The 23,727-nt window shown below is 36.0% G+C and overlaps 2 protein-coding genes across 2 annotated transcripts in view; one reads left to right on the top strand and one right to left on the bottom strand.

Moving 5' to 3' along the window:
- LOC128989997 (prolyl 4-hydroxylase subunit alpha-1-like) overlaps positions 1-23,727 on the bottom strand; it is a 40,076-nt gene that overhangs the window by 1,002 nt on the left and 15,347 nt on the right. The window contains exons 2-12 of the mRNA XM_054412197.1: positions 18,893-19,067; positions 11,534-11,685; positions 10,718-10,888; positions 10,305-10,472; positions 9,932-10,071; positions 9,528-9,667; positions 6,128-6,239; positions 5,697-5,761; positions 4,238-4,397; positions 3,594-3,659; positions 1,116-1,281 (exon numbers count right to left, since the gene is read on the bottom strand). Coding sequence (XP_054268172.1) covers positions 1,116-1,281; positions 3,594-3,659; positions 4,238-4,397; positions 5,697-5,761; positions 6,128-6,239; positions 9,528-9,667; positions 9,932-10,071; positions 10,305-10,472; positions 10,718-10,888; positions 11,534-11,685; positions 18,893-19,065 — 1,513 coding nt within the window. The 5' untranslated portion in view covers positions 19,066-19,067. The remainder of the gene's footprint in view (positions 1-1,115; positions 1,282-3,593; positions 3,660-4,237; positions 4,398-5,696; positions 5,762-6,127; positions 6,240-9,527; positions 9,668-9,931; positions 10,072-10,304; positions 10,473-10,717; positions 10,889-11,533; positions 11,686-18,892; positions 19,068-23,727) is intronic.
- LOC128989319 (testis-specific gene 10 protein-like) lies at positions 19,449-20,717 on the top strand. The gene has a single exon (XM_054411198.1). The coding sequence runs from the start codon at positions 19,449-19,451 to the stop codon at positions 20,715-20,717; it is 1,269 nt and encodes a 422-aa protein (XP_054267173.1).

Genomic DNA, 23,727 nt, shown 5'->3' with positions numbered 1-23,727 from the left:
TAGTATTGTTAAAGCTTAATGTTTTTGAAGATGTCTACAAACAATATTGATAACTATTTTCTTTAAAAAAAAAACAACTGGTACAATTTTTTAAATCACAAGTAAAAATCGTCAAAAAACGGCAAAAATAAGTGGCAATGGCGGATTTTAACTAGGCTACTTAGACGGCGGTTAAGGGGTTAATTAAATTTTTTTGACTGGGGATGTTGGTATGATTCGTGTTGAATAGCTGATCCAAAATTTGGTCTGACCACAACACCAGTGACTGTTTATTGTGTGTGAATGTTTTGCAAATATTAAATAAACTAATGTTAATGGTGTAGGAAAATGATAAAAGGAGACCTCTGAAGATGTCTCGCTGTTGAAATGTATACATGATGATAAACTACTACCTACTACATTAAGAACACAGGCAACAAATATTGTAATAAGTAATACAAAACCAATAATTACAACCAATAATGTTCTAAATACCTCTAATTATTTACAACCAAGAAAAAAGTACGAATGCATCTTACAATGTCCTTGAAAGAAGAATGTCATTTGTTAACATCACAATGGAAAAAACTACTTCAGCCCCACAATGAATGTATTTAAAACACCAAATGTTCCTTCAGGGCGACAACCAATTTATTCATAAAAACTTTACTTTCAACCTTAGGGATGAACAAAATCAATTCAGCCGGTAACTTACACATGTAATAAAAACATCCTTTTTGATACAGTACAGTCAAACCTCACTAACTCCACTATTTGTGGACTTGGGGGGCTGTCCGGTTGTCCAGAACATTGAATTATTTAATGGGTTTTAAGTTTTAATAAATAAATCCATAACAGACATTTTTTTACATAAGTTTATTACTTACATGATTTTCACATATTGAGAAAACAATCTTCATAAAAAAAAAATTGAATTTAAATTAAAACTAAATGTTCTAGAAACTTCTGCTTATTTTTATGAGTCTGTCAGCAGTTGACTGACAAGTTAGTGAGGTTCTACTGTGCATCAAAAAACTTATTTATAGGTAGTTATAAATTTCAAACAAATCCTCTAACTTCTTAAGTTTAATCTTTTACGGGTGTACCTGCTGGATCAAAACCAAATGTATACTCACCCCACTTGGTGCCGGCCAGGACGGGACAGGCTGCATGTCGTGTCCGCAAGTCTCCGTCCCCGTTGGAGTGAAGGTTCATCCAGAACGCAGCCGTCCCCTTCTCTGGCCACAGCGACAGACGCAACTCCGGAAATACTGTGGCACCTCCCTGCTCCACCTCGCTCATCTGTCAATATCAGTTGTTGTCAAATATCAGCAATATCACTGACTTTGGATACTGACATGGACATCCCATTCATTTCCCAGCATTCATGCATTCATGGACCAGCCATTGCCAAAGTTTTATCTTCAAAGATCATAGTTGAAAGAGACACTCACAGAGTATACGGTAAAAATCCTCTTTCCACCCTTGGTTTTTTCTGTGGTAACTGATGTTACACTAAATATGCTATGATTTACACAAGTTGTGACTTTGGTTTGGTTTAAGAGTGTTTTTATCATTTACATAAGTGCACTTCGACGGTTCGATCCTGAGAAAAGTCAGTAGCTTTTTAATGGTTTGAAACTGGGCCCAGCTGTTCCTGATCATTGGGCTTTAAATAAAACGAGAGGTCGTCCAGTGGTCGAAACTCGACCAAAAATATGTAATGTACTAGCTTCTCTATTTTCACCCCACACTGTAAATAAAACATGTGATTCTAATTTGTTCCATTTGTTTTGATTTTCTGTTTATATTTCGTTGTTTTTTCGTCACCAGCATGGCAACGCATAAGATCCATGTTATTTTTTTCAAATTTTTAAACTCATTTTTTGTGCTTATCTTTGAGCCTATTTAAATGTATGTAAAATTGCTTTCTAACGGTATGCGCAGATTTACCCCACGATGCACACAAGCTGAGAAAAAAGGTTTTAATGAAACATGTCTGCCTATTAATATATAGATGATCCTGACTTATGAAACAGCTGATCTTAGTCAGTAACAAAGCTACACAGATCATCACACACCATTCTACACTCATCCTTCACTCATATTTGAGGTTAAAATACACACCTTGGTTGCGTCCCCATCTCAGTGATTGATAATTGATAATTGACTTATGACAGTGTCTGATTCTATATATTAATAGGCAAGCATGTTTCTTTAAAACCTTTTTTCGAGAAAATAGAGAAGCCCATGGTGGAAGGAAAAAAATAAGTGTGATATTCCCGTCATATGCTGACGTCACCCAGATTGCAAACGCCATTTCACTTGTCACCCAAGATTGCAAACGCCATTTCACTTGTCACCCAGATTGCAAATGCCATTTCACTATTTAGAAAAAAATAAAAAGCAATAACAATAATATCAAAACAATCCTATTCTTATATGACAGTTACAATCAGGTGAGTTTCTATTTGCAATCTGAGTCACGTTATCCTATGACGGGAGTATCAAACCTATGTTTTTTCCTTCCACCATATTACAATTATCAATTATCAATTATCAATCATTGAGATGGGGACGCCACCTAGGTGCGTATTTTAACCCAAATATGAGTGAAGGATGAGTGTAGAATGGTGTGTGATGACCTGTGTAGCTTTGTTACTGACTAAGATCAGCGGTTTCATTAGTCAGGATCATTTATTTAAAGCCCAATGATCAGGAACAGCTGGGTCCAGTTTCGAACCATCGAAAAGCTACTGACTTTTCTCAGGATCGAACCGGCATATTTTTGGTCGAGTTTCGACCACTGGACGACCACTAGTTCGTTTTTATTTTACAGCTGGTTACAATTTTAACATATGTAATGTCTATTTCCATTCATAGTCTTTAAGCTCTCCTGTATTTAACTTGCTGTTGAGGTTTACGACTGCATCAAACAGTACAAATGATTAAAATGAACTTCTGACTTAACTAACATACATGTAGTAATCACTAATGGCGATCCCAGTTTGCACAATTTTGCATACCGTATACATTAAAAAGTTCTGTAAGAATCAGGTTTTAATTTAGTCATTTAATAAAATAATGTCACTTAGGTTAGTATTAGGATAAAATCTAAATTATATTGTTTTGGGGGACACCACCAGGGGCCTGCGAATTTGATACCCTTATTGCCCGAGAAAGGGTTTCCAGACACCCTGGAAAAATTCACTGTGCCTCCTTTTGCATCCTCACTGTTGTTACTATTAACTAATATTTATAGCTGAAACTTAGTAGGGTGACTATTTGTTTGGATTCTCATCAATAGAATTGGACATGTCCAATTAGGTAGGATTATATTAAATTCAAAATTTGTTCCAAATATATACGATTTTGAATAACGATGCTGGTGCCTCCATCGACCAAACCGCATATTGGTTTTTTCTACTGGTAACCATTATAAGACATTCCTTAAAGGTTTTTTTAGAACAAACTAAAATTGCCCGTTGTTGCACAAGACGAAAAATTGTGTTCCGTTCCCGTACCGGAAATGAGGAAGATAAGAAAAATCCCTTTCCAAATAAAACTACAATCTTGTTCATCTCCACTCATTAACATTATAGGATGGTACATACGTAAAACAGAACTGTTGCGATTCTGTTTCCTGTTCCCAGACTTTTGAATGCGTTCTTTTCTTCCCTCTGTAACATATCACAGAGTTGTTAATAACTATTACTAGGAGCAATATTTTAAATCTTGCAAGGCATTTTCTTAACATTCACTTATTATCGAAACATATTATGGGTATTATTTGTCAATATCAATCAAATACCTATAACTGAATACACATTTATGTGGTTTGAAATTCGAAGGAAATACTAAAAACTTAAATTTGTCACAAAAGAAAATTTCTACTTGCTTATTTATCTGCTCATCATTAACAATAGTTTTAAAAATCAACATATGCGCTTTTCTTTAATTCTTGCATACAATTTAAAGTTCCAGATATTAGTTCACGCCAGGCGAGTAGGCAGACAGGTATGCTGTTTGCCTGCTGGTCTCATGTAGACAAGCCTCAACAGACCAGAAAATGCAGATTGGCCACTATATCTACTCTGAGAATTTACAAGTCAAGGCCTGAAACTTTATGCAATTATATAGAGGTGAGGAACAAGCTAAAAATGTCCTGATACTACATCTAGCCAGTGTTATCCACAAAATGTAGGGACCTGTTTAAGGCTAATTATTATAACATCAGTTATTTGCAGACGACAGTTACCCTGGCAAAGTCGTAGTGAGGCTCGTAGTGGCCGCCGATACCGTAGTTGACCACCTGTAGCTCCTCCGCAGTGGACGTGGTCAGACCCGTCATATCTTCTATCCTGCGACTCACACGAGCCACTGCCTCATCCTCCTGCTCCTTGAGCCAGGCAGACTTACTGCAGAGGAACATACATAAAATATCAACATGATTCAACACTGTTATTTAAGGGGGGATGTTATTAATCACCATTAGTAAAAAAATTGATGAGTAAATCATCTGTAAACTGATTCGGTCTTCAGGTGAGAACTCACCAAAAAAACATTATAAGTAAAAACCAGCCAAAAGCTCTGTCATTCCTTGAGCAGACATTATGATTGTCTGTTCTTACCTTGTATCAATTATCGTTTTTTGTTCCTTTTGTTGACTATTACTGTTACAGTTCTCTGTTTGGTTTTCCTTTAGGCATTTTTACAGCTTGATTTCTGTTCCTGTATTTTTATTTTTTGTGTGATAACTACTAAACAGTTCTCAGCTTGGCTTTCTTTTGTGATTTGGATTTCCAACAGGACTATTCTTGTTTTTTTTTGTGGTACTTTCTCAACTATATACTTATACTTTATACTTTTCAATCAAATGGCGACCATACAAAGTAATTAACGAATTGGTCTAATTATCAAATAGTACTGTGGATCGTCGTGGTACTCACTAGTGCAGATATTAATCCACACCAGGGTGTATATTATCCACGGTGCATGCCTATAAATATCCACAATTTGTGATCTACTAGTAGCTGGATTCCCCCACCGTCCCAGTCTTAACAGTTGTTAACTATTAACTTAAATTAATGTTAAAATACCTGTAACTGCCTCGTGATTCCTCTGTTCCTGTACTGGACTACGCGCGTTTCGATGTATTCACATCATCATCAGGTCACAAACTTGAAGAACTTAAACCATTCTTGAATTGGTCGCGTCAAAGTTTACAAAACAAACACCACCAGTCGAGACTCGGCACCCGTCATGTGCACACCAGTGTCTGTAGGCCTACAGTTTTTGTCCCTGTTTTTTAAATGTTTAAATGTTTTGTGTATTTTTTTGTAAACTTTGACGCGACCAATTCAAGAATGGTTTAAGTTCTTCAAGTTTGTGACCTGATGATGATGTGAATACATCGAAACGCGCGTAGTCCAGTACAGGAACAGAGGAATCACGAGGCAGTTACAGGTATTTTAACCTTTTTACAATGTTATTGTCAACGTGATTCGGAATAAACAACACAACATGAAGTAACTTAATGTTGTTACTATTAACAGTTGTTTTCAGGATGGACACAAGTTGGGTTCTGTGTTCAGAATACCTCAATGTTGCCCAATGGCGGGCCAAGGACTACCTCAGACAAATGTTTCGGCAATTAAAACTTTAGTTTTGGTTACATTGTCAAAATAATTTCTTTCACAAATAAAAGATGTTATTACCTTATCCTATAGTGAGCCACTTCCAGATCACCAGTTTTGTAGTTCTGCACCGTCGCTCTTCTGAGCTGAAAGAAAAAGGTAAACAAATAATTTCTGGAAAAGTACCTTTGTTTGCTAAGAAAAGCATTGTTAGATTTAACAAAGAAATATCAAGTCCTTAACTAGACTGGAGGTTCTATCAAAAGTAAAAAATTATACCAAAAATAAAAACAATTACCAAGTTATAATTGTTGTATGTAATATAAGAGTTTAGCTACCATACCTTGGAAGAGTATCGAGTCTAGAAGCTCGCACACTTATATGAAGATCACATTAGTTTCAATTGGTTGTCAAATGTGTTGGAGTTGTGTCCTGGTACAGAATTTTGTCAGTGGTTTAACTTCAGTTTAATGTAAAAAATATATTTTTGCAAACATTTCAAATATATTTACCCTTGGTTGAGCCATCCTCTTGAAAGTATCCATTTCTGAATCGTACAGTGCTTCCCTGTAAAGCAGTATTCTAGGGTCCAGATACGCTTCTTCTTCTTTCAATGGGGCAATCCTAGGAAAAATCAAATTTTAATTTATCATCATTACTTTCTGAATACTACAGTGTGAACAACTTAACTGTGCCACCATTAGTATCTCAGAAACTATTAGATTTAGAGAAAACGTCAAATGGAGAACTTCAACAACCTATTTTCTTATGACGTTGTAATGAAAAAAAAATACTAACTATACTTTTTTTAAATGTCTACCATTTTACCCAGTGTTGGGAAGTAGCGCGCTACAAGTAGCGACGCTACAGTAGCGCGCTACTTTTTTTGTAGCGTTAGCTGTAGCTACGCTACTATTAAGATTTTGTAGCTTTAGCTGTAGCTCGCTACATTTTTAAAGTAGTTGTAGCGGAATTTTAGCTACTTTTCTTGCTACATTAAGGCGGGTTACACACCGGTATCGCGGATATGATGTCGCCGATATTTCTGATGTCGCGGACATGATGTCTGCAACATGTTATAAAATGCAACCATGGGAAGAGGCACATGCTGGCGACATGAAAGTGAAGGAATCACAACATTCATCAGTTTAAATAATGTCATCGTCAGAAGAAGATGATATGTTGTTGCTGTTGTTCTTTCTACAAAACACTAAAGATAACTTCATGGTAATTTTTCCAAAATACATTGTAATTAATTGTATTGCAGTACTTACGTAATTTCCTTATGGTGTCAATTGAAGTATTATAATATCACAATACTACATTCCACACCATAAGGCAATAAAGTAAGTAAAAAAGCGCCAAAACTACTAGAAACGTGTTCTGCGCATGCGCGGGCCCAAGAGACATGAGACATGTCTGTCCAAACACCGACCGGTTGGTTCGCTCGAGACACGCGTCTGCGACACGAGTCGCGGGCAACATGTCTGCGACACTGGTGTGTAAAGCTCCATAAGATAACATAGGTTGGTTTTCGAGGGGCATGTCGCGGGCACGAAAAATATCGGCGACATCATATCCGCGATACCGGTGTGTAACCCGCCTAACATTGATTGAGATAGTGATTTTTATCACGTGAAACAACCTTTTTCAAACTGAGATTTTCAAGAAAATAAGGCCTACTTTCTTGGCTTTATACAGCTGGTCGCAGTCGTTTCATTACCTATTACAGTACAACGTTGCGTGGACATAGAGCCCGTTATCTGAGTGTTATCTACATTTTTGGCTCTCATTTCCTTAATTTGCTACTCTATGATTACTGTCAGATAAAATAAAATCGCTAGATGCAGACGACGTTCAAACGTTACCAGCGACAAGAGAATCTATTGAATGCTTGCAAGTGATTGACAGGGAAATTATATATAGTTATCAATTTAGTTTCTTTATTAATCGATAGTTTCAACTTGGGTTTTAATGGAAACCATCCCTAAACCTTAATAGCTTTATCAACCTTTGCTTCAGCTGTTGATTGTGGTTCACGATCACAAGCCCTTCCTTGGTTGCATTACGAAGATTTTTCAAATGTTTACTAAATTAAGAAAGAGGAAATAACCTGATGAGATTTAAGATATGCCTAGACTACATAATAATTGTAATAAAAAATTCTCCATATACTAACATGAAACTTACATTGAAAAAATAGCATAGTTTGCTCCTGCTAACAGCTCTTGTCAATGATTATTCCTAGGCTATTGGATTAATACGAATACAAAGTTCAATTAATAGGAATATTTCTGTTTAGTCCATGTAAGAACAAGCCAGCTTGTTACAAAGCCAAGTAGGCCTAAATGTTATTTTTGCTTAACAATTGTCAACATGTTTAAATTAAAAAGCCGAGTTCAGGATAGGATAAGTTACTGAATACTGTTTTCTGCACTAACGTTTGTTGAAGCACAATTTGACCTATGTATAATGACAAAGGACGATTTATTGACATTGAAAAGTGTTATTCATAGAACATAAAAGTTATAGCAATTTTGTTTTCAACATTAAAAATAAAGAATGACAATGAACTCCAATTTCAGTAGACAAGGCTCTGTTACAAAAAAGTAGGTACTTTTAAATAATGGTTTTACAGTTTTATTGTTTTTAATAGTTGATAAAAGCCATCTATAAATGAATGTACATTAAAGAAATAAAATGGGCTTTTAAAATATAGTTTGGTTGTATGTCCTTTGAACTTAATGAAATTTACATATACACTAAGATGCTTAAAAATAATGCAATATTCAAAAATAAGTACCGTAGGCTACTAAACATGATGGAACACCCAACTAACTTATTTTGGTTGTGTTGTTTTAATGTTAGGTTTATGTAGTTGCAATTAATTTACATTTACCTAATGTGCGTGGAATAAAAGTAACGTATTTGGAAAAGTAGCTAAAACTGTAGCTATAGCTACATTTCATTGTAGCTGTAGTTGTAGCTAGCTACTTTTTCGGAACTGTAGCTGTAGCTGTAGCTAAGCTACTTTTTTGGAAATGTAGCAGTAGTTGTAGCTAGCTACATTTTAAAAGTAGCTTTCCCAACACTGATTTTACCATATGGCGGTTAACATTAAAATTTCTAATGGGACACCTGTTATTGTATGACTGTGACTGTAAATACAATGTAAAACGTTTTTATTCTTTAAATTTTTTCTCTAAAGCTAACTTACTCGTTTTGGAGCTACAGCTTGATACACATTGGAAAAACAAAGCTTGAGCTGTGTATGATCTGCATTCTGAAGCTCCTAAACGAGTAACTTTAAAGAGGAAAAATCTAAAAAAGTCTTTAAAAAATGCATCAACATTCCAAAAATATGATAAAATACAGGGATTTTCATAAGAAATTTCAAAGTTAGCTGCCACACTTTTGGAAAAGTGGAATTCATATTTCCAATTTAAATTTATATTATGACTGGGGGACATAATCAGAATTTTTCAATCATCTCTGAAGACGGTTATAATGCCCACGAGACCGTGGGAGGTATTGATAATTATTGATTTTACCAAGAACGCGGGAGACGATGACAATGTCCCTACAACCGCGGGAGATAATCAGATGTCCACCTTTAGTTATAATATTGAATTTTTTTAACACCTTCATTTTTATGTAGTATTTATTTAATTTGTTGAGAGGGGTTCAAACTCAAATTGGCTTGTTATATTTAATTGCTGCATCAATTTTGTCTTTTTGACAAACAGCCCATGACTCGAAAATGCCTTTAGGGAGGGGTATAAGGACAGAAGTTGGTGGTAAAACCAATCCATACAGAAATATTTGTAAAATTTAAAAAATGGTATCGGTATCAAGAAACCGATAAATTTTGGTATTGACTCTTCAGTAGTACAATATACTACAAACATATACCTGAGATACGGGCGGTTGTGGTGCACATATCTACACTTGAGCTGAGCCGTAATGCTGCCTGGAGGCCTGGCTGCGTCTCGACACAACATCTCGTAAACATCTCTCTCAGGCAGCTCATCCAGCGGCCTGTCTTCTGTACTCTGCAAAAGTTAATTTGTTAATTGCTTAACAATTTAACCTCTTCATCTTATTCTAATGATTGCAAATGTTGAGGAGAACCTTTTCTTGCCTTTGTGTCGGCCCCAACAAACCTAAATCCTGTTGTTCTCCTGGGCCTGGACCCACTATCCAAACCCCTGACACTAAAATGCTTATTTTATTTTAACTTAAATCGATACCACTAATGTTCCATGTCTATAACCTTATTTCACCAACATTAATGTTCATTCGAGGTGCCAAGTTACCTTGCGGTCTTGTATGTTCAGAGGAGTGGCGTCCTGGTCAATGGCTGCCAGGTAAAACTTCTTGTTTCCAAGCGCTCTTTGGTGACTCGGCTGTATGGTTAACAGCTCATCTGTTAGCTGCAGCGCATTCTTTACATTACCTAAATCATATATCGTTTTATTAATGCATAAATAAACAAACCTATAATTCTATAGTCCCAAAAGTTAACTATAGGTAAGATTGCTTGGAATAAATATGAGCTAAAGCATGAGTATCACCTTTAACTGGCGTTAAGATTCCCTATTCCCATTACCCTCATCTCCATTCTAATCAATCTGGGTGGGATCTCTACTTCAGTATATAGAAGCCAATCGTATCACAACGAGAGCTCACCCTGCATGTAGGTGGAGTACGCCAGATACTCCAGTATTTCCCAGCGCTCCACTTTGGTCCTGTTTCGCTCCATCTCGTGTTTCGCCAGAGCCTCGCCCATCCACAACACAGTATGGTAGAAGTCCTGGTGGTTGTAGGATTGACGGCCTAGCTCAAAACAGTCTGCCGCTGAAATGACGGATCTAAGTCATTTAAAGTGTAGAGTAAGCAAGTGTAGTTTCTAATAGTATGAGTAAATATTTTAGGAACACACTACTCTAAGGCGAAGTTTAGTGTACAATGAGTTTTGAAAGAAGATAACTGTTTTGTTCCTGACTAAGATCAGCTAGTTTTTTAGCCAGTATCTAAAAAAAAATGGCTGCATTGATATTGATTTGTTTGTACGGTCAATAGAATATTTTACGTCACTGTACCTGTCAGTTGTGTACTGTACTGTACTCCGTTGAGCTCTCCCCGCGCTAGACTGCTGGTACTCAAATGGTATGTGTCCTGTAGCCTCATAAGCGCCACTGCTGCTCCTGTCAGGTCCTCCTCCGTGGGGAACTTGAGGTTATCTCGTAACATCGTCATGTTCTGCATGGCCTCTGCAGAATTACAAATGTTACATTATTGACTATGTAAAAGTGTTGACTATGGATAAACATTTCCTTGTCACTGCTCTGTAGCCAATTTTGGGGTGAAAATGGAATTAATTTAATTTAGTAACCAAAAGAGTGTACCAAAGTAAATTCCCAATTTCTGTCTAATACGGATATATAACCAAGCCAAACTAAAAATACAACTTAACCATACCACCATTTTGTCACATCACTATAAGAAAAACTAAGAAAAAATAAGCTCATTCTGTAAGTGACTGATTTAACTATATGTTCTTTTTGTATAGAAAATTGGCTACTGACCATAGGTGGGATTTTTACTTCACTATCTAAAAGTCAATGGGAAAAATATAAATAAGTGTAATTTCTTCAAGGGTAACAGTATTCAGAAAAATGTTTAAGTCATCAGACCAGAGTGCATGTTTTGAGGCGAAGATGAGTAAAATAATAATCCAGCTAACTCTAGGTACGGTATTGAAGATATGAATTATGAATTATTGATATGAATTATACAAGACCGGAGAATATGTTGGCTGCTGTTAATTCCAAAACCTGGACATAGCTAGAACTATTTGATTATTTATGATTATTAATTTATACTAAATCATCAAATACACAAATAGTAGTTATTACCTTGACTAAGGTCATTCTTGATTGTGGCCTCAACATCTTTCCAGTCAACCGTGAGCCGCTTGACCAGAAGGAAGGCGTTGAGAGGATTGGACAGGTAGAAGTTTGGATCTTTACTGGCTTCGTCGTGTTCACTAGTAAACTCTAGGTACTTCCTGCAAACAGACCATTTTATAGGTTATGTCTGCAAACCCACATATGGTCAACACCGCCTATGCGGATTTATTTTCATCATAATCCTCTTTGGATATTATGTTAAGGCTCGTTCACACATGGCGACCAACTCGCATCGACTTAACTTAGTCGCAGCTATTACTCGCCAGCAGAATTTAACTTGAGTTCACACATCGTGAGTCTTAGCTGCTAGTTCAGTTTTGCAAATTGTTTCGGGTTAATATTTGTGCTGTGAAAAATAACGATAAAAAAATCAGCTGTTAAATTATTAACACACGTTCCATATGACTGGTGAAGGAGACTAGACTGTTTAGACATAGCTACATACGCGCTACCAACTCGCGGCGAGTGAATCCTGTGACTCTCAAGGTTGGCTACTAGCGACTACTTGCCACAAATAACATGTTTGACTTTCTGCAGGAGTGAATTTTTACTCGCCGGCAAGTGATAGTCACTGCTATTTGATGGTTCGAAACTGGACCCAGCTGTTCCTGATCATTGGGCTTTAAATAAATGATCCTGGCTAATGAAAAAGCTGATCTTAGTCAGTAACAAAGCTACACAGATCATCTCACACCATTCTACACTCATCCTTCACTCATATTTGGGTTAAAATACGCACCTAAGTGGCGTCCCCATCTTAATGATTGATAATTGATAATTGATAATTGCTACTTTCTGTTGTCACATAGCGATTTTGGCTGCTACTCTAATCGCAGCGAGTAAAATGGCCATGTGTGAACTAGCCTTTACTGTTCCATTGCTGAATCCAAACTAGTATTGTTTTATTATAGATAAACAAGGGGACCAGTGTACATAACTCACATTTTAATACGCTTCAAAACTTGTTTCCGAGGAGTAAATAATGCAATACCATTTTTTACTTTTCACAGATTATGTTAAAGTTAGTTCTTGGGTAAATAAAACTATTAATGAACAGTAAATTAAATTAATTGATTTTAAATCTATACCATAAAAAGTGGTTTATCCACCTCTTTAAGTTAGCGTTCCTCCCTTCACTGACTCATAAGCTTTAAATTGACATCTTAATCGTAAAAATTGGTTAAGTAGGACGAGTGAAAAGAGGGACGTTACAAAGAAAATCCTCAGTTACTGAATTAAGTCTATAGATAGATACTTTAATACTTTACTTTGAAATGGCGACCATACAAATTAAATGTCCGGACAAACCTATTTTTATTTCACACCCTTGTATCCTAATAGGAAAGAATTGCAATGTTCTGCACAAGAAAAATGTTACAATAGGAGCTGTTTTTAAAGAAAAATCTACAATTCAAATAAAGTCAAATAAGACGAAAATCACACATTTCACAAAGACCCAACATGATGAATTAACATATCAAGAAACTCCAAATTGAATTCAAATCATCGAGGATCTGTTTGTATACACTATAAGAACTCTTTCCCTTTGTGCTTACAAATATTACAGGTTTAGGTCAAGGAGTCAAAGGGATCTGCAATTCAAACCATCTTACATAAGGGAGGGGAGGGGGGGAGTTGCAGAAGCTTCTATTCATCACCACTCTCTACCAATATTTGCCGAAGTCCTCCCACATAATGGAGATCTCATCCTGAATACATTACAAGTACTTGGCATCCTTCCATCAATCTTCATTAGGGGGCAAAACTTGGGTAATTCAGTCGATGAATCAAGTGCATCGTGACATAAAATTTCTCTCACACGGTACTTTTAATACTTTTCAATGAAATGGCGACCATACAAAGTAGGTATTTTAAGCAAAGTATGAATGGAGATGAAAGTAGGATGAGGGCGCGCGATCTTGTAGTCTTGTTAGTGACTAAGGCCGACTTATTCAAATTGACAAACTGACAGAAAATAATACGATGACTGATGCAAATTTAACATCATTTTCTTGCTTATCTATATATTAATTTGAAACTGTTTTTCTTTGTCACAGCTATTTTGAGAGAACGGCTGGGCGTAGAAACTCGGTAGAGGTGTCTAAAGAAAGGTCCTGGTCTGTAGATGAGCCATCAAAAGAGAAACATGGAGAATTCCCTCGGGGCTCTGCCCCAGTGGCCTTTAAATTCCCATCCCATGTTATTCTTATGGAGGAAAACGAGGTTTTTGTCACAGCTAATTTGAGAGAACGGCTGGGCGTAGAAACTTGGTAGGGGTGTCTAAAGAAAGGTATTGGTCTGTAGGTGAGCTCTCAAAAGAGAAACGAGGTAAATTTCCTTGGGGCTCTGCCCCAGAGGCCTTTAAAGTTCACTCTGCAATTTTGTTTACATTTTGACCATATGGATAATTTTACACTACTTTTAATGAACCAGCTGTTAATGTTAAAATTGTATTCAAAGGTTTACTGAAACTGTCAAAATTAAATGTTTACATTATTATTTATGATTTTAAATGGATTCTCCACTGCATGGCAAGTTTTTTATAGTTTCAACAAAATGATGAATTTATGATACGTTTGAAATGTTTTGTTCAAAAATCTATGCTTTATTGCTCTTAGAAAATTTTAAATTATGAAATAAGTGTGACTTATCAATTTCAAAGGAACATATAACTATTCCTTATCGGGTTAGCTTATACATATTGTAAAGTTGGCACTTGCCTTTTTTCCTACTTTCAATCACCATTTATTTTTAATTTCAAGAAAGAACACCTGAGATTCATTTATTGGTATAACAGTTTTTGATAATCGGGTTGAAAATTGTGTCATAGATGAGTACGTTGAGGATGGGAGCTGTGTTCAAGTTTTGGAATAGACTAACTACGGAGTCTATGGTTTTGGTAAAGTAGGTGAACTAATGTCAATTCAGGTATTTAAAAAAAATGTGTACACAGTTTTTACTTTGATGTACACATGTAGCTAGGTTGAACAACACATCTAAACCTCACTACATACAAAACATTCGGAAACACAACAGTGTCATCACAACTCATCGCATTTGCATAATTTGTTACCAATGCTGGACTAGGTTATGGATTTGGTTCCGCAAATGTTCAAGATTTGTGATAAAATTTCCTACAATTATGGTTCATTCCAATCCACGAAATACATGCACAGCTTTATGTGATCTATATGGCCAAGGCAAAACTACCACATAAGTTAATGAATTATCAAGTAAGAACAGGATGATTACATACATGGGTCGATGTGGCAAGAGAAGGATTTAAAATTGCTGAGATCGAAGTAAGAATGTTACTGCTTTCTGGAGAATCAGATATTTTTATAAAAAAAAGATGAAGATTTACATCTTTTAAGATAAATCCGGATACAATCTGAATGATTTTCCTAAAGCAGATGGAATTAGTGGTTAGTAATAAATATTGACTCTTTCCGTAACATGATAGACTAATTATATGAACTCATTCTCCCATATAGTGAAAGTGGCTTTGGTATGAAACAAACTCATGAACAAACAATTATAAGACTCCTAAAAAACCTTTTGGGCAACCTAAAGCCAAAAAAAGAAAGGTAGGAAATATTGTGTTAAACGAATTCATTAATCACGTTTTTTAGGGAACACAATCGTCATAGGCCTACTTATTATTGCTTATCCTCCCTTCATATAACTAAGATTTTAATGACTTCACTCTATCCAACGCAGTTAGCTGAATTTACATAAAACCTCAAGATTAACCGTCGATTTCGACGGGGTTCCACTAGTAAAAAATTAATCTGACATTACTCCGATATAGTACATAATGCTACGGAATCCTTCAAACTTCTTTATGAAATATCCAAAACATATTTTGTGTGTTCGCAAATAACTCAAAATAAAATATTAAAGACTCATAAACAATTCAATTTGACGTAATAGATAACTCTGTTGTGATTGGATTGAGAAGTAGATATTTATTAGCTTCTTGATAACAAATGAAAAGGATATATGTGGAACTTCCATAAAAAGTCACTCCTCCCCTAATCACATGCAAAATTTGATAAGGAGTTAATCTTGAAAACAAAGTCTTGTCATTAAGGTTCTATATTGTATTTAGAAGGCACAATGTTTACAAGCGTGGTTGTTGCCCTAATATGGCAGTTTCTGAATAAATGGAACTATATATAGTGTACATGTTGCTCGAATTCGAGCAATTGCAAAGTATTACAGGAGTTATTTCAAAACGAATAACAGTCATATTTACAATGAGTTTAAAAGAGTCAACTCAAAGATTACCAGTGTGTAACTCAGACCATGTTTATCTTCGTTATTGATAAACCTAAAGCATTCCAGCTGGTTTTCTCCTTCTCAAAATGCCTCGCTGTACATGCAACACAGGTCATTGATAGAGGGCCAATCGAGAAGAAAAGGTTGTTTTGGGGTAGTGTTAGGGCGCATTTGTAACCTAATAGTTGAGATTGTCCAGGGTCAGGTGCAGACTGTGATGAGTTAAGCCTATTACGCGCCACTGTTCTGTAGCTGCGGTCGTTATCACGATTACGCCTCCTGTCTATTTTCCGTTGTCGTCGCGTCGGAGGCATGTAAAAGAAAAAGCAACAAATAAACAAATTATAGCTATACAAAACAACGATAAACCCTCAAATTTAAGTTACAACCATACTAACACTATTCGTCTTGGGGGTTATGTTTACTCAAACTCAAATAGTAAATAAATGTACTCAATGTGTTGCATTGAATTGAAAAATAAATAACAGCCATTAAATTATACAGCTGATCAAAGTGTAAACAATTATGTTCTCCATGAGGATAACATGGGAACTTTCAAATCCACTGGGGCAGAGCCCAAGGGACGCATCCAAAAATGTAAGGCCAGTTTGCAAATCTACGCGACACGCTCTTTCCAATGAGACGTCAATGGATAAAATCGATTAAGAAATGGCGGAGGAGTTCAACGGACAAAGTTTCATGTAGCGTATTAATTATATAGATGTGATCGACTTTTGGAAGCTGAAGTAGAATCCCATCTAAATGAATCAGCTGTCTCAAATTTGTTATTTATATTGAACATCGTTGAACGAGCACCTTATACAAGTGCTACAGTAAAAACTTCTTCCTCAGCTATTGAAACTAGGATATTTGATATACATGAAATTTTATACAATTATTAGTATAGTCCCAACAGTTTGGATGGGTTAGAGGTTGGCATGTTCAAAAGAAAACATAATTTGACATCAGCACACTGAAGGTTTACTTAATTTGGAACTGGTAACAAAAAACTGTGGCCATTTTATACTGGGTTGAGATATAGACCTCTGGTTTTTGCCGGTTTTTTTTATCTAATGGCCTTCAAAATGGTGGGTCGCTTGATGGAGCTGTATAAAATGCTAAATACTAAATATCAACCTAATGAAGTGAATGAGGAAAAGAAAAAAATAAGAATCAACTGAATATTTCAAGCAAAATTTCATAAATGCAGGTGATTGAATTGTTTATTGGTTTTAGAGGAACATCAAAATTTGTTGTGAACTTTTGGAAACAATATGATTTGGACAGATCCTTTTTAGCGAATTTCCCATATAGGGAATAAGCTATTACCGTAGTACTCATGGTAAGACCTGGACGCGAGACCGATTTTTTTTTTTTTTCGAGGTCCCTAGAGACCAAAAACACCATCCGTTCAAATTCATATATATATATATATATTTATATATTTATATATTTAACGAGCTCCAACCTAAAGGTGAGTGAGCGTAGCGAACGAGCTCCAACCCAAAGGTGAGTGAGCGTAGCGAACGAACTTCAACCAGGACGTGATTGAGCGATGCGAACGAGATCATCTTGAAAATTAAACGTAACGGTACTTAAATTATAAATAGTCAAAGGCAAGACAACGTCTGCCGGGTCGGTCTGTCTTAGGGGAAACCTATAACTTAGGCGATACAAAGTTCGCCGGGTCAGCTAGTATATATATATATATATATATATGTGTATAATTGCATTATTAAAAACTAAGTACCCTTTTTTTAATTCATTTTATTTTATTTTAAAAAAGGGTACTTAGTTTTTAATAATGCAATTATACATCAAAATAGTAGCCCTAATCACTACAGTTTTCTTAATATATATATATATATATATATATATATATGTCCGTTAGCACGATAACTCGAGCAAAAATGATCCGATTTTGATGAAATTCGGTACAAACGTGTAAACCTACGTTTATTCGAACGAGTTCGCGATCCAGCATGATCGGACCATGGGAACGGGGGTTTACGGGGGGTTTTACGGGGTAAAAATAGGTGTTTCGCATTTTTGACCCAAAAAACATAAAATTTAGCAATTTCTTTCCAAACCATTTTGTAGAGCTTAAAAAAACAAATAATTTTGTATATTGAAGCTTTATTATGCGCCTAATGGTTACGGAGAAAATTCCAAAAAATTGTAAATTTAAAATTCCCATGTTATTCTTATGGAGAATAAGTATACTGTCGTAGTTTGCTTGTTTATGAACATATTTTGATCAAATTTGAAAAATGTTTTTATTTCTTACTAACTATTAACATAAAAAAAACAGTTTTACCTCCCTGATGCAGCAAACCTAAGTTCTTGTTAAACTAATTCTATTTAAATCGGGAATAAATGTTATATTTTTAAGTAGACATTTCAGTGTAAATCAAATGGAAATTTGCTTAGTCTGCAGGTTTGCTGCGGCGGGGGTATTTTTAATTGTTATCCATGAAACATTGTATATTTTTGTATCTTTGGCAACCTTATTTTTTTAAGGCAGACATGTTTATTTTTATAAATAAATTCTTTACTCTCTGACCCTGAAATACCCCATTTTGGTGTCCCGGGCAAAATTGCCATAGCGACCAAAAAGTAGTTTTTAGTTTCTTGTTATGGTAATACTAAGTTTATTTTTCCTGGTACTTTACATAAAAACGTTAATCGGGGATATTGATGTATATTTTTTCATATGGGGTCTCTCAGGTGGATGAAAAATAAAATCGGCCGCCATTCTGTAATGGGTTGAGATAGAGACCTCTAGTTTTTGCCGATATTCTTTTAGGCTAATGGCCATTAAAATGAGGTGTCATAATAGGGCTTTACATTCAAAATGTTTGAGTTGCCCCCAAAATAACCCATTTTGGGTTTTCGGACGAAATTGGAATACCAACAAAAAAATTGCACTTTTATGCCGTAGAGGTGTGCAGAGTTTGGTTTTCCCGGTGTAACCCATTAAAAAGTTGACAGTGTCCATATTTTTTCCAACCCTAATAGTCTTACTTCTTAACTAATTGCAGTTTGTGTTCCTGAGCAGAGATGTAGTCCTCGAGGGTGTGTAGCAGCGCAGATTCCGACTCCAGCAACTCTTCCAAGTCTACCAGAGCTGTGTAGAGCTCAGCAGAACACACAGTAATAGACACTGCAAGGAGCAGCAGTCGTCCAGCCATGCTCATGTCTGCAACATCAAGAATTAATTGTTTGTGTTGCATAGTATGTAGAAACAAAGCCTCAGATTTGAGTAACCTTTCCAGGTCCACTGTAAGGTTAGAATTATGTAACTAACCCCTCCAACTGTGATGGGGAACAAAGTAAATGGACAGAAAATTATTTTTTCTTGAGAAAATCAAGAACCACAACAGAGCATACGTAAAAAAATATTTGCAATCATAATTTGAATAAATACATTTGATATAGTACACACGTTTAATTTAGGGCAATGCTATATTCATGGCATTATTTACTTAGAATCCAACAGCTGGTACAGTTTCCAATTCATTGATTGTTCTCAAGCTACACAATAGAACACTATTAATCTTTAAAAATAAGTTTTGCAATCATGTCTAAGAAAATAGAACAAAAAAGTAATGGTAAAATCAGAGTGATGAGTAAAAACCTAGAGAAGAATACACCAACCTCAAGCTTACCAAAGAATAAAAAGTCAAAGCTTGAAAGTTCGACTGATTCAAAATTACCCGTTTTCTGCCATGCAAGAAAGACTCATAACTGCTGTGTTGATCAACCAGGTCCTGGATTAAAGAAGCATCTCTCAACACTTGGAAGAAAATCTGTCTCTCTTGTCGATCTAACACCAAACACTCAGAAAATTAAAGTCAAATCAAGAAGGAAAAATGAGATTGACACAAATCTGCAAGTGGAATCACAACTGCAAATTTCATTCTTAACCAATAAGGAGTCGGAGTTGGCAAAAACTGTTTGCAAGATGTTCATTCTGAATGCTTGGAGGCATCGTATCAAGCAAACATCTTCTCTTCAAACCCTACTAACGAGGCTGAGAAATGAAGTGGACAATCTGAAAATCCAAAAGTCTGTTTTATATGAATTGTTTGCTAAAGGACATGATAGACTTCAAATCTCTAGAAGAGAAGTGAATCATCTGAAATCTTGCCTTCAGAACGGACGGAAAGAAAATGTTCGGTTGCAAAATGAAAATAACAATCTGAAAACTGAGAAAATAATATGGCAAAACAAAGAGGAGGAAATGATATGCAAAATGAAAACTATGAAGGATGAGTTGATTTTGACATCAGAGCAAAACAAGTATCTTAGGAGAGATTGTGACGATTTGGCGAAAACTCTTTCAGAATGCAAGCAAGATAACATAGAACTCCAAGACCGTCTAAGTAATGTTTCAGTTTGTCTCGAAGAAAAGGAGAAAAGTTTGAAAGAGATTCAAATTGAAAATTCAAATTTAATCTCCAAAACATCACAGTTAGAAAAGACAAATGATAAACTTATGGAAGAAATCAAAAATAAAGAAATGAAGATTGATAATCTGAAAAAGACAAAAGCGAATTTGAACGTATTGCTGAAAGTTTTTCAGATCATATGCACCGTTCAGAACGAAAGCATTTTAAACTTAAAGCGGAATTTATCTGAACAGAGGAAACATCTGAAGAAACAGACTAAATCCTTTGAAAACTTGAGGAATATGGTTGAAAAGTCTGAAGCTGAAAAGGAAGAGCACATTAAAAACTGTACACTAGAGAGAAACAGAGTGACCTTTGAAGCAATTAAAAATTCATCAGTATATTTATCTTTTAACAACCCTAATCCTGAGAAACAAATTAATCCGTTCTTTTTGTGATATGGTAAGTTATTGTAATTAATTGTTATAAATTACTCTCATTTATTAAGCCTATATTCCTGGCATTTCTAAAAATTACATAAATCTTTTAGGAACTTGTATAGCTTTAGTGAGTGTAATCATTAAAAATGTAATTTAAACTAATAACCTAAACGTTTTTTTTTTAATAGCAACATTATTAAGTTAACACAGTTATTTTTTATTGGTTTTAACAAATTTATTTTTTGATAAAACCAAACTAATTTTGGAACATAACTTAGTCAACTTGTCTGTAGTTAAGATTCAACTAAACAGTTAAATAATTTTATCCTACTGTAAATGAAGATAAGTTCTATATAGTTTCGGCACACCCATGAGACTGGATCTGCTAAATAAGATGTCGAATACAATACATAAAAAGTACACCGGCTATTATTGTTTGTGATTGGCTCTTCTCAACTCTACCAAAACTCTAATTTCAACATTGACCTATTACGCTACTGCCCAGCCGTCATAAAGATAAACACAATTTCCTCGTAGTTAATAAACCACTCTTCACTAGAGCGTTCAATTGTGCAAGTGTTAACTCTAAAGGGTTAGTTAATGGACTCAGATCGCAAATTCAGATTAGGCCTACTAGTATGTAACTGCGGTTAGCGTAACACGGGAAGCGACGGTTTTGGTAACCGCGGTGGCGGTCGTGGTGCACGGTGGAGACCACGAGGTTTTGTCAGAGTTTCAGGCATTGATCATATACCACGCTAAGTGTATAGTAAATTGTATTATCGTCGCATGATGTACCTTTCTTACCGATTGGCGACTTATTCCCAAGATTTAGTGCACAAAGTATACGTATTTTTAGGTTATAGCCTCATGAATATTACAACAGAAACGGTTATAATACACATACAGGGTGAGTTTTAAATGAGTTCCCCCCCTACTTTTTTCTACATTTCTTAAGATATCAGCTCCGGACCACGTCAGATCACTGTAGAGTAGTAAGTACTTCATTTTGATTGGGTATAAATTTTTGGCCGCCATCTTGGATCCGCCATATTAGATACAAAGTTTTTTTTCAAATGTAAAGGTAGGGTTGTGACCTATCGTTTTAAACTAGATTTGTATGCTGAATACGATGCTGCAATTCGTTTTTAAAAATCTTGATCCATTCTAAAGTTATGAGAACTTTTTATAACATTATTTTTAGCCCATTTTAACATTGTGCATTTAGAAACTAAGAACATAATCGCAAAATAGTGCTAGATAAAGATAAGTATACACCACATAATATAGATAAATCTTTTTCTAGTAATATTTTGCGATTATGTTCTTAAGGTACGCGCGCACTGCGCCGTCACGGCCGTCACGGCCGTCACCGCCGTCACCGCCTTTTTCAGGGGGGGTGCGCGCACTGCGACGGCACGGCCGGCCGTCACGGCCGTCACAGCATTTTGGACTGATGTATTTTGCATTGCAGTTGACTTGTTTTGCTGTGAGCAGTGAGAGTGTGGGAGCTATGGATATCGAAGAAGACGTGGTGGTAGTTGGATTAATTTAAGGAGAAGAGGAAGAGGAAAGCGAGATTTTTGGATACATAATATAAATAGAAAACGACTATGTTTTGGTGAATTTCACACATTATTCTTGTAGAGGACGATGACAAATTTTTCCAGTACTTTAGGATGAGCCACGAAAAGTTCGAATGTCTATTTCGATACCTAGAGGAGAGTCTTTCTAGACATGATACATTGGCGTCCGTCGCGTCTGTGACGTCCGCGCCGTGGGGTGCGCGCACTGGGACAGCACGGACGTCACGGACGCCGCGGAATTGTCCTGAAATTCGCTCCTCCGAACTTTCTGACAGACGTCGGTGGCGGCGGTGGCGTCCGTGACGGCCGTGCCGTCCTAGTGCGCGCACCTCCATTACATTACATGGGAACGACTTTTGGAAAAGGCCGGCCGTGACGGCCGTGACGGCGCAGTGCGCGCGGGGAGTTTCTAAATGCACAATGTTAAAATGGGCAAAAAATAATGTTATAAAAAGTTCTCATAACTTTAGAATGGATCAAGATTTTTAAAAACGGATTGCAGCATCGTATTCAGCATAAAAATATAGTTTAAAACGATGGGTCACAACCCTACCTTTACATTTGAAAAAAAAAACTTTGTATCCAATATGGCAGATCCAAGATGGCGGCCAAAAATTTATACCCAGTCAAAATGAAGTACTTACTACTCTTCAATGATCTGACGTGGTCCGGAGTTGATATCTTAAGAAATGTAGAAAAAAGTAGGGGGGGAACTCATTTAAAACTCACCCTGTATAAACAAATTATGTCACTGACCCAAAGGGCCATACTAATAGCCGTAATAGCTGGTATGGATGTTTTTTTGACAAACTCCATTTAAATATTAATACAAATATGTTTTCGGGCCAGTGACATAATTTGTGTTTATGATCCATACAGTTTCTGTTTTACTGTTCGTGTGTAGCCTACGTTCCGTGACGTGAACTTATGAGATTCAGTGATGACTGAAGCTGAAATTTACTTGAACTAAAATAAGCTTAGAAACACTTAGTGGACATTTTTGCAGTCAATCGGGTATAAAACTCACGCAAATCAGCTTCAGATTGAGATTTTACATGACAAGTTGGTGGCCAAAAGCAAATCAATTGTGCTACCATGGTACATGCTGTTGCTTGACACGCCTTCACCCTTAAACATATCACAAAGTATTCCTTGTGTTTTCTAACGGATTGAACATAATTTTGTATGTCTTAAACCCGTAATCTCTAGAGTATTGATTGACTAGGGAGTTGTACAATAATGGCGTAACCAGTTTCCACAACCAACATAACGAGGGAAGAGACACGAAATAGTTGAATAAAGTCTGTTTAAATCGCTTCGTGCGGAGGGAAAGTGAGTGAATCTCTAGGAAACAGCAAATAGTGTCGTCGGCGTCGTGACTTATTAGTACTTACTACGACTACTCGTGATGAGTTGAGCCTTGTCAGGTAGATATAGGCCTA

The sequence above is a fragment of the Macrosteles quadrilineatus genome, unplaced genomic scaffold (assembly GCF_028750875.1).
Source record: "Macrosteles quadrilineatus isolate MER2022 unplaced genomic scaffold, UCM_ALF_1.0 Scaffold_3__2_contigs__length_128488019, whole genome shotgun sequence".
Lineage (NCBI taxonomy): Eukaryota > Metazoa > Arthropoda > Insecta > Hemiptera > Cicadellidae > Macrosteles > Macrosteles quadrilineatus.
This window is presented reverse-complemented; position numbering and strand designations above follow the sequence as displayed.

Coding starts and splice junctions, on each gene's coding strand:
- LOC128989319 (XM_054411198.1), top strand. CDS start 19,449: ATGTCTAAGAAAATAGAACAAAAAAGTAATGGTAAAATCAGAGTGATG.